A 17,459-nucleotide genomic window follows, 5' to 3' on the forward strand; every position below is an offset into this window, starting at 1 on the left:
ACTTAATAGATACTAAGGTGAAATGTAGGTCTTTATATTTGAGCTGAACTGTACATTTAATTTAAACTATAAGTCCAAAAAATTTTTTAGAACTAAGGATAAGCCTACAGTATGACCATATGCTGTGTAACATTCCTAGATCACAATAGTTTCTACCTGTGCTTTTACGACTTAGTTGAAAAATTTCCTCTGGCAAGAAAAATAGGAAACAATGATTCACTATCATACTTCGATAAATCTTTACTTTGGAAAAATGAAACATATATATTATAAACACATAATTTCCAAATCAATTTTAAATGAAAAGTTTAAAAAAGCCAAATAGCACTTAAATAAAAAAAAAATCACCCCATGTCCATATTGGGATATCCCTAGCTAAGGCTTTGACATTAGTAAGATTAATAGTTCATTTCTACTCGATCACCATTATCAAAAGCCAGTTCATTGGTCTGGACTGCCTGAAGAATCTGCATCCTTATGACTTCTATCTTTGTCTTGCTGTCCTGAAGCAGCTGTTGAGCCGTGGCAAGGAGTTTTCGATCCTATTGAAAAAGAGTTTCAAAATGTAAGCCAACAAATGAGCATCATCACCATCATCAATAAGCATTTACTATAAGCCAGGCACTATGCTAAGCACTGAGAATACCAAAAAAAAAAAAAAAAAAAGGCAAAAAGAAATTAAATTCTTCTAAATAAATTCGAATGGCAATAGCAAAAACAGAGAGTTAAAAATGAAATCATGAGCATCTTAATTGTACAACACTACAAATCTAGTTTGAAAAATAACAAAATTGTGGGGGGAAAAATTTCTACTTTATTGAAAGTGAATAATGAGGAAAATTTAAGGAGAACTAAGTGATTCATTTTTAAAAAGCCCATAACAACTATCACCTCTACAATACCAAGTTTTACAAACTACTTCATTCATAACAATCATGTGACACAGGAAGTACAAGTTATTTAATTTCTCTTTTACAAATGAGGAACTTTAGATTCAGATGAGCTGAGTCACTTGTTGAGAGTTACACAGCTAATAAGGAGTAGTATATGAACCCAATCCCAAGTGCCTTCTTTTCAATACAACATATCTCCTTCTCAAAAACCCGAAGATAAAGTTACTGCTTACTTCTCCTGTTCTTCATTTGCATAAAATCTACTGCATTTTTTTCTTTTCCATGATCAGGAGGGACCACAAATTTAAAAGTCAAATGCAAACATATATAGTAACATATGCCAAAGTGCTCTGAAATTAAGAAAAGTTTTTTTCTCCTATGACCTTCAGGTCAATTTTTAAAGTTAATTATTATTAATATCCTTCTTGTAATCTACATTTTCCACTGGACCTCTCTTATAATAAAGAATAAAAGAGGGAAAAAAAGTTCCACAATACCAAATTATTTTTACAGTATGATATTATATGAAGTATTCCATACCCATGGTTCCCCATCCCTGAAAAGAATCAGGGGAGGTGTTCTCTGATATCCTTTCTTTGATGCCAAGCTTATTCATTCTAAATTCATAGTATCCAGTGTTAATTGTTTTGGTGTTGTTTTCATTTACATTCAGTTGATGGACAAGTCTTTGTTACCACAAAAAGTGTTGTTATAAATATTTTGGTGTATAAGGGGCTCTTCTTTTTGTCATTATCCTTGGGGTTTATGCTTAGCAGAGGAATTTCTTGGTTAAATGGTATTAACATTTTAAATACTTTGCACAATTCCAATCTACATTCCAGTTTGGTGGGACCAATTCATAACTTCACCAACCATTAGTATGCTTGTCTTTCCAAAGCCCCTCCAATACTGTTTTGAAGTCCAATTTTAATGAACTGGTACATTTGAAGAGTAACTCAGAATAAGGCTGAGAGTATCTAAACGTTTCTAGTTATTTCCCTTCATATTATTAAATCTAAGGAAGATAACCATAAGATGTGGCATTTGAAATTGTAGGGAGCTAAGAAAAACTTTGAAGGCAAAACTAATTTGTTGTTCACTCATATCTGACTCTTCATGACTCCTTTAGGGGTTTTCTTGACAAAGATATTAGAGTGGTTTGCCATTTCCTTCTCCAGATCATTTTACAGATGAGGAAACTGAGGTAAAACATGGTTAAGTGACTTGCCCAGGATCATACAGCTAGTAAGTGTCTGAGGTCATATTTGAACTCAGAAGGATGAGTCTTCCTGACTTCAAGCCTGGCACTCTATCCACTGAGCAACCTAGCTGCCCCAAAATAAACAGACCAATAAATTAAAGCCTTTTCTTCCCCCCCCCCTAAATTATCATTTATTTATTTATTTAATATTTTTAGTTTTCAGCATTGATTTTCACAAGAGTTTAAATTACAAATTTTCTCCCCATTTCTACCCTCCCTCCCACTCCAAGATGGCATATATTCTGATTGCCCCGTTCCCCATTCAGCTCACCCTTCTGTCACCACACTCCCCCTCATTCCCTTTGACCTTACTTTCTTGTAGGGCAAGACAGATTTCTATGCCCCATTGCCTGTATATCTTATTTCCTAGTTGCATGCAAAAACTTTTTTTTTTTTGAACAACTGCTTTTAAAAAAACTCTTCCCTCCCCACCCACCCTCCCTAAGAAGGCAAGCAATTCAACATAGGCCACATGTGTATCATCATGCAAAACCCTTCCGCAATACTCATGTTGTGAAAGACTAACTATATTTTGCTCCTTCCTATCCTGTCCCCCTTTATTCAATTTTCTCCCTTGACCTTGTCCCTTTTCAAAAGTGTTTGCTTTTGATTACCTCCTCCCCCATCTGCCCTCCCTTCTATCGTCCCCCCCCCCCCCCCCATTAACTCCTTTCTCATTTCCTGTGGAGTAAGATACCCAATTGAGTATGTATGTTATTCCCTCATCAGGTCAAATCCAATGAGAGCAACATTCATTCATTCCCCCTCACCTGCCCCCTCTTCCCTCCCAACAGAACTGTTTTTCTTGCCACTTTTATGTCAGATAATTTACCCTATTCCATCTCTCCCTTTCTCCCTTTCTCAATATATTCCTCTCATCCCTTAATTTGATTTTATTGTTTTAGATATCATTCCTTCATATACAACTCACCCTGTGCCCGCCCTCTCTCTCTCTCTCTGTGTATATATATATATGTATGTGTGTGTGTATGTATGTATGTATGTATGTATGTATATTCCCTTCAGCTACCCTAATACTGAGGTCTCGTGAAAACAGTTCAACTTTAGTAAGTCCCTTGTGATTTCTCTTTCTTGTTTACCTTTTCATGCTTCTCTTGATTCTTATGTTTGAAGTCAAATTTTCTATTCAGCTCTGGTCTTTTCACTGAGAAAGCTTGAAAGTCCTCTATTTTGTTGAAAATCCATATTTTGCCTTGGAGCATGATACTCAGTTTTGCTGGGTAGGTGATTCTTGGTTTTAATCCTAACTCCTTTGACCTCTGAAATACCATACTCCAAGCCCTTCGATCCCTTAATGTAGAAGCTGCTAGATCTTGTGTTATCCTCATTGTGTTTCCACAATACTCAAATTGTTTCTCTCTGGCTGCTTACAGTATTTTCTCCTTGATCTGGGAGCTCTGGAATTTGGTGACAATATTCCTAGGGGTTTTCTTTTTGGGATCTTTTTGAGGAGGCAATCTGTGGATTCTTTCAATTTCTATTTTACCCTCTGGCTCTAGAATATTGGGGCAGTTCTCCTTGATAATTTCTTGAAAGATGTTATCTAGGCTCTTTTTTGATCATGGCTTTCAGGTAGTCCAATAATTTTTAAATTATCTCTCCTGGATCTATTTTCCAGGTCAGTGGTTTTTCCAATGAGATATTTCACACTGTCTTCCATTTTTTCATTCCTTTGGTTCTGTTTTATAATATTTTGATTTCTCACGAAGTCACTAGCTTCCACTTGCTCCAATCTAATTTTTAAGTTAGTATTTTCTTCAGTGGTCTTTTGGACCTTGTGTTGATAAGCAAAATGGACTCCTAAGCACTTAGTTCAACCAAGTGCCCTTGAAGAGGTTTGGCTTTTGTTTGCTTTGAGTAATTCAGTGTATTTCATTGAGTCTTACTAAGTGCTAAGCCCCAGGCCCAAACCCCTATTAGGTGTAAAACCTATGTGCGTGTGGATTGGCAACTAAGGTGGGGCCCAAGGTGGGGCTAACTCCAGGGAGGGCCTAGTTTACATGTCTGGGACAGCAGACGCTTTTAGACCACATGGGTTTAAGTCGCCTCTTTGTGAGGATTCTAGGTTATGTGTGTGACTCACCCCTAACCCTGAAAAAGATATAAAACCAGGGGGTGGCCTTCTACTCTTTGGAGCTCTTTCCCACAGCAGTGGTTGCGTGAGTGACTCTGGGCTAGCCCTTGTTCTGAGCTCCAGAGCTGAACCTAGATGTTGGTAACTATGAATTGTATTGGGTCTGTCTGTTTGTAATTTGTTTAGGGTTCTCACTTGTGCTGGTGTGCTAATGCAGAGACTCCAAGCAGCTGTAGCTAAGAAGCCCACCAGCTTGTAACCTGGATGCTGAGACTTTGTTAAACTCTGGTAACTATGTATTGGGATTTGAATCAGACAAGGTCTGTCTGCTGACGTTTGTAATTTGTATTTATTCTGAAGTTCAGGGTGCTGGCTTTTTCCCCTGAACTAAGTGAATGATATTTGTATGCTGAATTAAAGTAAGCTTGTCAAACCCCTTAATGTAGCTTACCTTAGTTAAGCAGATCAAAAGAACCTGTGCTTTTGCAGCATGCTGGTAGCATTGTTGTTGTAGGGCTTACACCCCCACAGAAGCTGCTAGTTGGATTGTTGAAACAGACCTTTTTCCATTTGGCTAATTCTGCCTTTCAAGGCATTTTTCTCCTCATTGACTTTTTGGAGGTCTTTTGCCATATGAGTTAGTCTATTTTTTAAGGTGTTATTTTCTTCAGTGTTTTTTTTGGGTCTCCTTTAGCAAGTCATTGACCTGTTTTTCATGGTTTTCTCCCATCACTCTCGTTTCTCTTCCCAATTTTTCCTCAACTTCTCTAACTTGCTTTTCCAAATCCTTTTTGAGCTCTTCCATGGCCTGAGACTAGTTCATGTTTTTCTTGGAGGCTTTTGATGTAGCCTCTTTGACTTTGTTGACTTCTTCAGGCTGTATGTTTTGGTCTTCTTTGTCACTAAAAAAAGACTCCAAAGTTTGAGTCTGAATCTGAGTCTGTTTTCGCTGCCTGGCCATTTTCCCAGTCAACTACTTGACCCTTGAGTTTTTAGTTGGGATATAACTGCTTGTAGAGTAGAGAGTACTTTGTCTCAAGCTTGAGGGGCTGCGCTGTTGTTTTCTTACCTATTTCTGCACAGCAAGCTCTGCAACACCAGTGCTCCTCCTCCCCCAAGAACTGCCAACCTGGACCAGACTCAGATCTTAAGCAGGCTCTGCACTCCTGCTCTGATCTGCCACTTAATTTCTCCCACCAGGTGGGCTGGAAGCAACTGCAGCTGTAGTTCTGTAGCTGCACCTCCTCTGCTTTCCCGGGGTGGTGGCCAAACCGCAAACTCCTTTCACTCTGTCTCTGCAGCTTTTCCCACTAACCTTCTCTGTTGTCTTTGGTGTTTGTGAGTTGAGAAGTTTGGTAAATGCCACAGCTCACTGATTCAAGGCGCTAGGGCCTGTTCTGCCCGGCTCCTGATCTGGTTGGTCTGGGTGCAGCCCACGCTGAGCTCTGCTCCCCTCCGCTCCCAGCTCCGTGTGATAGACCCTACTCAGCAACCATCCAGGCTGTCCTGGGCTGGGGCCCTGCTTCCCTATGCTATTCCGTGAGTTCTGCAGTTCTAGAATTTGTTCACAGCCATTTTCTATTAGTGTTTGGATGGTCCTGGGGGAGAGCACCAGGGAAGTCCCTGCTTTACAGCTGTCATCTTGGCTCTGCCCCAATTATAGCCCTTTTTGTAAAACTTGACTAGATTATGCATTATATAACCACCTTAAGATCTGTCTTAAGATATCATGAGAAGCTTTGAATTCAGAAGGTACAATATTGGGTGAGCCACTGAAAAGGAAAAACCCTATCCCGGCAAACTGCAGAAAATGATTAAAAGGATTACCCAGGAAAGCCATAAAAACTGGAGATTTCAGAAGGTAGAAGAAACACTTGAAACAACAGTTTTTCAAACTAGAGGGTAAAATGAAAAGAAACTGTCACTATATACTTAATAGTAATGGATGGTGTATTCAAGTCTGGAAGGATGAGAACCCTAGTAATTACAGGATTAAAACTAAGAAAACCACGCAGCAAGTTAGAATGAAAGCCACAAGAAAGCACACAGAAACTCTGCTTATTCTCCAGGCATCTCTATTATTTCCCAAAGTAGCTGATGCCACCTTGAAAATAACAGCCTCTAGTTTTCAAAGACTAGATAACTCAAGGAATGCCTGTTGAATTAGAAATAGTATTAGATGTGTAATGACTAAATACCAAACTTAGGTTAATGCCCACTTTATTCATGAGCTATGCTTTTATTTGTAGTCTTTCCTGGTAATCTTAAGCATCTACAGGCTTAATTATCATCTCTATTGAAGCAGGTAAATGGGGGAAAATCCTGCAGCCAAGACTCTCTGATTAAGGTCTCTTTTTTAAGATCTATAGGGAGCTGATTCAAATGTACAAGAATGAGAACCATTCTCCAATTGATAAATGGTCAAAGGTCACAAATAGTTCTCAGAGTTAAGAAATTTAAGCTATCAACAGCCATATGAAAAGATGCTCTAAGTCACTAATAATGAAAGATGTAAATTAAAATAACCAAGGACCCGTACTATACTTATCAGATTGGCAAAGCTGACAAAAATGGAATATGATGAATGCAAGAGGGGCTGGGGAAAACAGGTACATTAAAGTACTGTTGGTGGAGCTGTGAACTGGTACAGCAATTCTGGAAAACAATTTAAGGCTACGCCCCCAAAACTAGTAAACTCTGCATACCCTTTGACTCAGTGACACTACTACTGGGGCTATTCCTCTAAAAAACCAAAGAAAGTAGAAAAGGACTGGTATGTCCAAAAAAATTTAAAGCATCTCTTTTTATGGTGTCAAAAAGTTGGAAACTGAAGAGGAGGCAGACATTGATCGATGGATGGCTGAATAAGTTATAGTATATAAATGTGAGAGAATGCTACTGTTCTGCAAGAAATGATGAAGGGGATGCTGTTGGAGAAATCTAGGAAGACCAGTATGAACTGATGCAGAATACAAGGAGAATAATTTATGCAATAACAATATAATACAACATATGTTGTAACAATACAATGTTACAGAATAACAATATTGCAAAAAGAACCAAGCAATTTTGAAGAACTTAAGAACTTTGATGAACAAAATTCCAGAACTCATAATGAAAAAGTCTGACACTTCCTGATAGAGGTGAAAGACTCAGAGTACAGAATGATATATTTTTCTGGACACAGCTAATGGGGGAAATTTATCGTGCTTGATAATACATATTTACAATAAGGGTTTTGCTTTTCTTGCTTTTTCAAGTCAGCAGGGAGGGAAAGCACATAGGGAAAGAAGGTGGATTTTCAAAGGAAAAATAGAATTCAATTTTTAAAAATGCTGACCTCTGGAGACAAAGTCCCAATTCTACCTATCTTCTGAACAGCAATTCTGGATAGAGCACTGAGCCTAGAGTCAGGATGACCCAAGTTAAATCCAGCCTTACTAGCTAGCTGGGTGACCCTGGGCAAGTAACTTAACCTCTGTTTGCCTCAGTTCCTTATTTTAAAATGAGATGGAGAAGGAAATGGCAAACCACTCTAGTATCTTCACCAAGAAAACCCCAAATGGGGTCATGAAGAGTTGGACACAACTGAAATGACTGAACAATAACATCAGCCTGCTAGAGATTCCCAAAGGTATCTAATGCCACATTTCTAAAGCAGAACTCCTTCTTTTTTCCTCCCTCAGAACCCAGCCCTTTCCTCATTTCTGTGAAAGGCAATATCATCCTTCTGGTCATTTTGGTTCAGTCTTGGGAGTTAACCTTTCTTTCACACCTCACATCAAAAGCAAATGTGGTAGATGTTTATTTATATCACTAACCCACACCTCATCTCTTCATTAACAGAGAAATCACTCCAACTCAGTCCCTCACCACCTCCTGCTATGATTACTAAACAGCCTCTTAATTTGTCCACCCAGCCTCCAGTCTCCTTGTCCAATCTACTCTCCATACAGCTGCACAATTCATATTTCTAAAGTACAGATCTGAGACTTTCCTCCACAAGAAGTCAGATGCATCCTTATTGTCTCTAGAATAAAATACATGCTCTGCTTGTTTGGTATTTAAAGGCTCCAACTGACCTGTCCATACTGATTCCCACACACTATATATTTTAGCTCAACAGATTTACTTGCTTTTCCTCAAATGTGGCATTCCCTTATCTGCCACTCCTGTGCGACTGCATGTGTAAGTTTTATACAGACTATTCCCTATGCCTGGAATGCTTTCATTCTCACTAACACCTTCAGACAATCCCATTTCCTTCAAGACAGTTTGGGCACCACTTCCTACAAGGAATAGTTTTCAGTGTCCTTCTTCATCCCTACCCCCCTCCCCGTCCCCATTCCCCTGCTTTTTATTTAGTCTGAATATATTTTATATACACTTCTCAATCAGCAAGCCTCTATCAAGTATCTCCTATTTCTAAGTCTTATGAGATAAAATCATTAAGCATTTTAATAAAGAGGATAACGAAGGAGGAGGTGAAGGAGAATAGACCTTCATTTGATTTAAAGGGGACTTAAAAGGGGAATAGTCCAGAATGGTCCCGTCCAACCCTTTATTTTACTTATGAAGAAGAAACTGAAGACCTGAGGGATAAATGACACATGGAGTAAGTAAGGGTTAGAGATAGTTCATTGAAGACTGGCACACTGACAGGTTTGGGGAAATATCTGAAATGTAAGCATACTTGAAGATGACCAAATAAGAACCAATGAATTAGAAGGATGAATAGAAGAACTGAAACAGGTAATTAGGTATGCTTTGGGAGGCTAAAACTTAATTTGGTTGGCAAAACATTTTCTAGATTACCTTCAGTATAAACAATATTACTCAAAAGATAGATCTCTGATCTCACTAATTTGAGGTTTTCTTTATGCAATTGTTATTCTAAAATTCTTTGTAAAGTGTTGTGTTTGATATCTCACGATTACACCACACTGCCAGTATATGGACCTTTGCATCTGAAGGAAGTCCAAGGTCCTTTAAAGAGCTTTCTAATTTATGGAAGACAACTCTCCTTTATTTAATTCTGGACCCAACTCACTTTTCATTTGTACTTTGTCTATCCCAGATGTACAAAAAGATAGATAAGCCATTTGATATAGACTTTTCCTACAACTGACTTTCTTCGTTCACTTAGTCTTCCTTATGTGGATGGTCAGGTTACACATCTCTTCTGGAGGCTCTTTATTAATCTTCTAGGACCTGATGACACAAGCATGAAGTCATTTGAAGAGGAGCATCAGTACAATCTGCCATCCTGAGGGAATTCCTCTTTAACTTGGAAGAAATCCAGAACAGAGTCCATAACAGTGGTTAATAAAAGTATAATGCCTGTTCTAGCATAATGCTACTCATAACTAGTCTTATGCTTTTGAGCATCCATCCACCTGCCTCTTTCAAGGAAGTACATATGGATTTAATTTGGAGGGTCTTATCAAGTTTTTCTGTAGAACTGAATTCTTCGTAAAATTTCTCTACCTCTTTATCCTCTGCAACTAATATTGGTGCAAAAGCCACAATTACTTCCATAGTAATATTTTTACAAATATTTATCATGAATACTGCTGTGAGGTGACCAAATGTTACATTAAATGTTTACTTTTGCATTTGGATATACAATCAAACCTACTCCACCAACTCCTTTCCTTGCTGAGTACAGGGACTCTCTGTAAGCAATTCTTCCATTCCTTTTTTTCTTCTCACTTTATTTACAGGGAAAATTAGATGGATAGGATTCTGTACCTCAAGTAGTATGTCCACTTCTTGGCCAGTAGACAAGTTACAGTTATGAGTACTAATAGCTAATTTATCAGCAATCTAAAAATTGTAATAAGAAGACCTCTTTCTGCCTGCAAAAGTGGCACAGAAGGGGCTATTCTGTATTTTTCTTTATTTCACGGCTTCCCATCTCCAACAAATTCATCGCCAAGAGGCCAACTTACTGGTGATGAGCCTTTCCATATTGGGCTAGGTAGGTCCTCATGAATCTAGAATTGGCCTGGACACATATTTCATATTTTAAAAAAGAACTACAAGGACAAAGATTGCCTTTTAACATTCTACTCTGTCAGAATTCCTATTGGGTCGTTATCAGAAGTTCTTGAACTCCAACTTCAGAAATTAGAAACATAAGATTAATTATTTCATCTATACTTTTAAGTGGAGACTATTTTATTTATGAAGGGAGGCAGAGGTTACAACTTGCCTAAGATGACAAAATGAACTAATAGGCATGTTAGGAATTCATTTCCCAATTTCCAATTTATTTCTCTATTCCCTGGAGCATGTTGTTTCTATAAGATCATGAAACCAACAACAGTAATTTCCTATAGATTCTACCATTCTAATTAAAGTTTTCTGGATACACTTGTCTGAGGTAACTCAAATATTTCTGAATTTCCCTTTCTTCAAAAGTGAACAAATTTTCAAGTACATAATTTCTGATAAGCTTAAAGCTTATTCAGTAAAATTCCCTAACATTATTGGGCGCATAAGAGTGTCCTGTGTCATTTCCCCTCCTTGCACTCCCCCCGCCATTTTCCCCACTAGTATTAGACATTTCTATGTAGGATTGGCCTTATTTTCTACTATTCTATCCCAACCCTTCTCTGTGGAACCAAAGACAAAGTCTTGTCCATCTACTCAAATACATATACTCAAAATATAGGCATCAGAAGGAACTGGCTGTTACTACTAAAGAACGCCACAGTTCAATTCATAAAGTGAATGAGACATGATCAAAGATACTCACGTTCTAGATTTAAATATATTGATCTTAAAATATTGGTTGTACCACCTGAGTATGGAACTGAAAAGCTAAAGTAAATTTTGTGAATATTTTTGATTTATTTCAATCAACTACAGAGAAAATGGTATTTTGTAAATATATTATTTACCAATTTATTCAACTGTATATAGGATATTCAAATAAGATGCTAGGTGTGTTAGGTCTACATCTTAAAGTAACAGTTCTCTATGAGGGTACTTCATATACAACTTAAGCAGCTTACCTTTGAAGAGCCATTTGAATACATCTGTATCATGTTCTCAGCTCCCTGCTTTACCTTCAGTTCTATGTCCAATTGTTTTTTTAAGGCCATCAATTTATTATTGCTAGTAGAACTACGAGGATCACTATTTGGAGTATCTGGGGTCCTTGGGCAATCTGCAAATGAAATGAAATGTAAATAGTTACTCAAAAACTAAAGATCTTATATTGTAAGATAACATTTTCAAAGGATACAGAATCAGTTATTTAAATGTATCTCTGTGCCTTACAACAGTTCTATAAGTATTACTATAAACAGTCTCAAGCAAATGAATTACTGGATGATTATTTATCAGGGATGTCACAAAAAAGATATGAAACCTCAAATTCAGTTCAACAAGCATTTATTAAATACCTACTATTTCTGCAAGGCTCTGCAATACATCAAAAATAAAAAAGCTAGAAAGCCACTATAGTACATTTAATGCTAAGATTAATGCTAAGATTTTAGGAAATAAGGCTATATCATCCTTGGCAAGTATTTAAAAAGTGGGAGGTCAAAGGTGGGGGAAAGATGGGAAAAAGGAAGAAAAAAGGATTCTGTAAATCTTTCTGATACTCCCAAATACTCACTTTCAACCTCTTAGGAACTTCACTACCAGTTTTCAATTAAAATGGTTTGGTGAGTCTTTTGTCAACAACTGGCCTAGTATCATGCTCCTTATCTGATTCTATACAGATCACAACAAAATGCTAGATAAACCAATGTGAATGTCACTTTGTGGCCAGAAGTCACTTAACTGTAAATATAATACTTGGGAGGAGCTTAAGTTTTAGGCACTCAAAGGCTTTCTCATTTAATTTCTGTCGTAGAAAGGTCTACCTACAAAAATTTCTTTCAGGGCAAATGGCGCTGCTATGTAGATCAGTTCCAATATTAAAAAAAAATGGGGGGGGAGGGTTGGTGGACCTATTTTTAGATACACCTTAATGTCCTTACTTTAAAAAAAATTTTTCAGATCTTCCTTGATAGCTTGTTATAATGTTGAAAAAACTTTTGACAAATTCAGTCTTACGACTAACAAATCCTTAACGAATGCCAAATTCCAATTTTTGTTTATTCTACAGCTGACACCATTAGGCATCTAGGTGGTATAATGGATGGAGATCTGGATCTGTATTCAGGAAGACCTGAATTTAATCCAGCTTCAGACTCTTACTAGCTGTGTGACTCTGAACAAGTCACTTGGCCTCTGTCTGCACAATCTCATTCACGAGTAAGTCAAGACATCACCTTCATGATGTTATTGGTCCTTTTTAAGAATCTAGAATGAACTACAACAAAAGATCCCTTATTGAGATAATATTTGTAAAGTGCTTTGCAAACATTAAAATGCTAAGTAAAAGCTATTATTGTTATTGTTAAGTTATATTATTTAGCCTAAACCTGAGAATTAAAAGAACTAAGTTCAAATAGTGGTTCCACCACTAAATAGCTATGTCCCTTAAAAGCAGGCCATAACCAATCTCTGCTTTCCTATAAAAAGTGATTAAGTCTATATGGCTTCTAAGGCCCTTTTCAGTCCTAAATTTTTCTGAAATCTTAATACCTGTTCAATACTATCCCAGTGTAACTTGCTAATGAAAACAGAATCTTGCATTTAGTAAAAAAGTACAGAAGCTTTAGTATAAGCCAGTATTACCAATAAGAAAAATAAGTATAAAACAGAAGAGATTTTTTAATAGGATGGCATAACCTCCTTAAAAAAAAAAAAAGACCAATCATCAAAATGAATGTTAGGACTCCCTAAGTATAATTTCCATTATTTGTTGGGATTAAAAATTTGTTTCTTTTTTGGTGGGGATACCTAGTGTAAATAACAAAAGCAATTATACAAGTAATGCTTAGAAATGTATCTTAATTTTAAAAAAAGAAAGAAAAAATGTATCTAATGTTCAATGAAGCCAAGGAACTAAGAGGAAGTATAGAATGGTGAACAGAAATAGTACCAGAGTCATGAATAGCTGGGTTCTCTTACACACACTGGCTATGTGACTCTGGGAAAGTCATTTAACCTCTCAATACTTCCAAGAAAGTCTAAGAGTATAAATTGCAGAACAGTTAGAGATCTGCATCAATAGTGGGAGTAACTCACCAGAAACCCTTATATTAGTGAAAACAGGTCTTCTTCCCCACCTCCCCTAAAATAAATTAGCATAGAAAGGATTCAGTTGCTTTTGAAACTATAGCTACACACACACACACACACACGCGCGCGCGCGCGCACGCGCACATGTGCACACCCCTTTAGGTGTTAATATATTGTCTTTTCAATAGGCTTGGTAGAATACAGGAAAACCCAGGTCTGATTCTGTATTGTGGTCTCCAAGGGATACTTAACATTCTCCTTAGTTATTCAATTATCAGCAAGCACTCTTTGATAAAAATATTATTTTATCTATTTAGCTCATTCTCTACCATTCCTAATACTAGGACCATAACATGTTTTCTTTACTTCTTTGTTCCTAGTAATAACTCATCAAGCCTTCAAAGAAGACACAAGTAATTTCTCCTTCAAACATATAGCAACAAAACATCTTATTTAATTTTAGATAGCATAGCTTGAAATATGGAAACACCAAAGCAGGCTAATTTTTTTTCTAGGAAAAGAAGTCTGTAGTTTTCAATTAAAATGTATGACATCTATTCATAAAGGATCAGAGATTTAGAGGCAGAAGAACCCCAGGTTATTCCAAACCCCTCATTTTAAAGATGAAGAAACAAAAAACTCAAGGAGGTTACACAACTAGGCCAAGATCAAAATTGGAACCCAGCTCCTCCAAAAACCCATCCAGTACCATTCTCATCATATGACATTCTAATTATCTAAATTATATTTCTAGTATTTTATCTGTTATTAAATAACACTGGACATTTCTATTATTTTGAATTCTGAAGCCACAGAAAACAGTTTAAAGTTAAAGATGTGTGAGCATTCTCAACCGTTCCAAGAAAAACTTACCATGAGGTGCTGATAGAGAACACTGCCTACAGTTGGAAATATTTCAAGAGTTAATAAAGGAATTCAAGAACAATAAAAAAAATATGGTATAATTTTGAAACAAGTTTTATTCCCGACTACCCTAGCCTGAGAAAAAAACTCTCTGAATGAAAAGTTACATTTACTGCAGCTTAAAGTACATATTTCTTTGTTTTTTTTTTTAATATTGTATTATTGTTCTCTCTGTCTCTCTCTCTTTTAAAAAGTAAGAGGCCTGCAGTTTAAACATAATGAATTCCTATAAACTTCAACTGAGAGCAGACAATTTTACTTTTGTAAGGTAAGGTACTGGAACAGAAGTATTGTTGGCTTTGTCTTTTCAGACATATTTCACATCAGCAGCACAAATCTGCACATTAGTAGGCAAGGGTACTGAGACCTACAGGTGTTTATTAGTCAGTGCTGCACGAGAGGAATGCCAAACCAGAAAGTTTTGAAGATCATGCATGTATACAGGCAATCTTTAACTTATGGAATGAGGTAGTGTTCCAAAAGTAAATCCTTAAGTCATTTTAGTTTCTGAACACACTTTCCCATGAAAATAATGTTGTAATAGTCACCAAGGTTCCAAAGTCAGTCTGCAAAAACCATAAAATATAATCCTGCAAAACACACATATTAAGCAACACTATAACCAGACTCCAGTATTAATACTGGAAGGGCTGTTAATTCAATTTATGTTGCTATAATAGGCAAAACACAGACAAATGGACAGAAGACATAGTGAAGCATATTTCAGTTCAACAAAACAACACTTAACTGTCCTTTGCTATCCCAACAATTTAAAGGGTTGCATGGAAAAAATGTAAATTGCCTGTCACTAGAAATCTTCACTGGGAGGAAACCAGGAATATTACAGAAAATGTCACTTTTCTATAAGTCTGTTTCTATAACAAGATGGAAGATAGACGTTGTAGGGTCTTTGCTCCTAAATAATGATAAGAATAAATAGCTTTCATAATATTATTACTGAACAGCCACCATTTATAACAGTATTTCTAAGAGGAAAATATATTGAGTTCTAACTACAGATACCACAAACACAAAATGTTTCCCTTTGTATCTTCCAAACCTGGTCCCTTCCTGCCTTCTTTTTGAGTCTTCTTACATTTTACTACCCTCCAAGCACTCTATGGCCCAGTGACAGTGGTGTTCTTGTTGTTCCTTGCACATCTCCCCATTCTAAGCTTTTCAATGGCTGTCCCAAATGCCTGGAATCTTCTCCTTCCTCCCCTCTCCCTACTAGCTTCAAGATTCACCTCAAATACATACATTTCACCTCAAATTCCACACATAGCCTTTCCTGGATCCCATCCCCTAGTTTCTTTTTTCACAGAGTACCTTTCAGTTATTCTTTGTCTAGCTTGTATTTACATACCTGTTTTGCATGTAGCAATCCTCATTAAAATGCAAACCCCCTTGAAGACAGGGACTCTATTTTTCCTTTTAGTTTTGGTATCCCCAGTGCTCAGCACAGTACCTGGTCCATAGTAAGTGCTTAAAAAAATGCTTGTTGACTAACTGAATCCCTTGTACAAAAGCACAAGGCTGGGAATGGAATGCTATTTATAGCAGGCATATTTAGCTCAGTGTCCAGTCTGGGCTGCTAAGTCCAAGCTTCTAGGGGCTAAAGCCTAGTCATCCTAGAGGCATCGGCCTGCCGATATTAAAGGACAGTGGAATTCAACATATCCATTCCCAAAAGGCACCTTACTATTCAAAAATCACGCAATAAAAGCCACAGGGGTTATGGGGAAAATGAGGCTGGGGCACAATGCTCCAAAATATCATCAGTAATGTAAAAAAGATAGGAGCCCAACAAAAACGGTAGTTTTATACATGTCAAATGGTTAAGAAATACATAAATGCTAAAATAAACAGTGACAGCCTTGAGGTCTTCACTTGCAACCTGGCCTATTCCCTGGCCTGGCAAATGGCCCTTGGAAAGCTCATGGGTAAAGGTGGTGATAGGGAAGAGTTTGGACTAGCCTTCCTCTGCCCACAGCTCCAACCATACCAGAAGATATACAATAAATGTGGCACTTTACCTTTAAAAAAAAAAGACCTAGTTTGCTTGTGGAAGTAGGCATCGGAAAGTTTGGAGCCTGTCAGTTACCATGAAGTGGTACAGTTTTCTGCATTCTCACTGTTTCTCGCTGAGGAAATTGTGCACGAGCAAACCAAAACTGGAGTTATGCTCAAAATGTTCTCCAATATAGCAATCATGTTGAAACAAATTCACAATTTTGAAATAAGCATCATAGGAGAAATGACTATATTAGCTAAGGGATGGGGCTGGGGAGGAGAATGAAACTTGGAAGCTATCATTTCCAGGTGTTAATAAAAAACACTCCTAATAGGTCTGATGAGATATATATATTTTTTAATTTTCTGTAAGTCCCACAGAATGTGTTTGTTTTGTAGGAAGCTGGTGACAGCAAATATTCCTTTCATCCCCCTCCTTCTCTATCTACATTTACTTTTCACTGGAGAGCTCATCCACTCCTATTATTCAAATATCACCTCAGTGCAGAAAGTTAACCTAAATCTAGCCTCTCATTTAATGTTCAAAGTCACATTTTCATCTTCTTAATGTGACATTTCCTGAATGTACCACTGGTACTTCAAATTTAAAATGTCTAAATCCAAACATTATTTTTTCCCTCCCAAAAGAAAATCTTTTTCTTGATTTTCCTTCCTGTTGATGGCTCCATCATTTCTAGTCATGGTGGCTCTAAATTTTAAAGAGCAATTTTTGACTTCTCCTTTACTCCTAACATCCAATCAACCATCAAGTCCTACTGATTCTGCCTTTGCAGTGTGATACTGTATTCGATTCTGTAATATCTATTTATAACACACCTGAATTATTACACTGATGTTGTAGTTAGTCTCTCTGCTTCTCTTCTCTTTATGGTTTAACCAGTATAAACTAGCACAAGTTTTCTTAATCTTTTTTGTGCTTGAACCAGTTACCACCTTTGACCTACTGACCCCTTCTTAAAATCGCTTTTTTAAAGGAATAAAATAAAATATATAAGACTACAAAAAAAACCAATTACAGTGAAATACAGTTATCAAAATAAAAAGTTCACAGACTCCAGTGTTAACAGACCAATTTTCCTGAACTATTAACTTGACTGTATTATTT

The 17,459-nt window shown here is 37.0% G+C and overlaps 1 protein-coding gene across 2 annotated transcripts in view; it reads right to left on the reverse strand.

Moving 5' to 3' along the window:
* PKN2 (protein kinase N2) overlaps window positions 1–17,459 on the reverse strand; it is a 167,852-nt gene that overhangs the window by 76,377 nt on the left and 74,016 nt on the right. For both annotated transcript variants that reach the window (XM_036754897.1, XM_036754898.1), the window contains exons 3-4: window positions 11,269–11,423; window positions 425–542 (exon numbers count right to left, since the gene is read on the reverse strand). In XM_036754897.1, coding sequence (XP_036610792.1) covers window positions 425–542; window positions 11,269–11,423 — 273 coding nt within the window. The remainder of the gene's footprint in view (window positions 1–424; window positions 543–11,268; window positions 11,424–17,459) is intronic.

This window comes from Trichosurus vulpecula, chromosome 4 (assembly GCF_011100635.1).
Source record: "Trichosurus vulpecula isolate mTriVul1 chromosome 4, mTriVul1.pri, whole genome shotgun sequence".
NCBI classification, from domain to species: Eukaryota; Metazoa; Chordata; class Mammalia; order Diprotodontia; family Phalangeridae; genus Trichosurus; species Trichosurus vulpecula.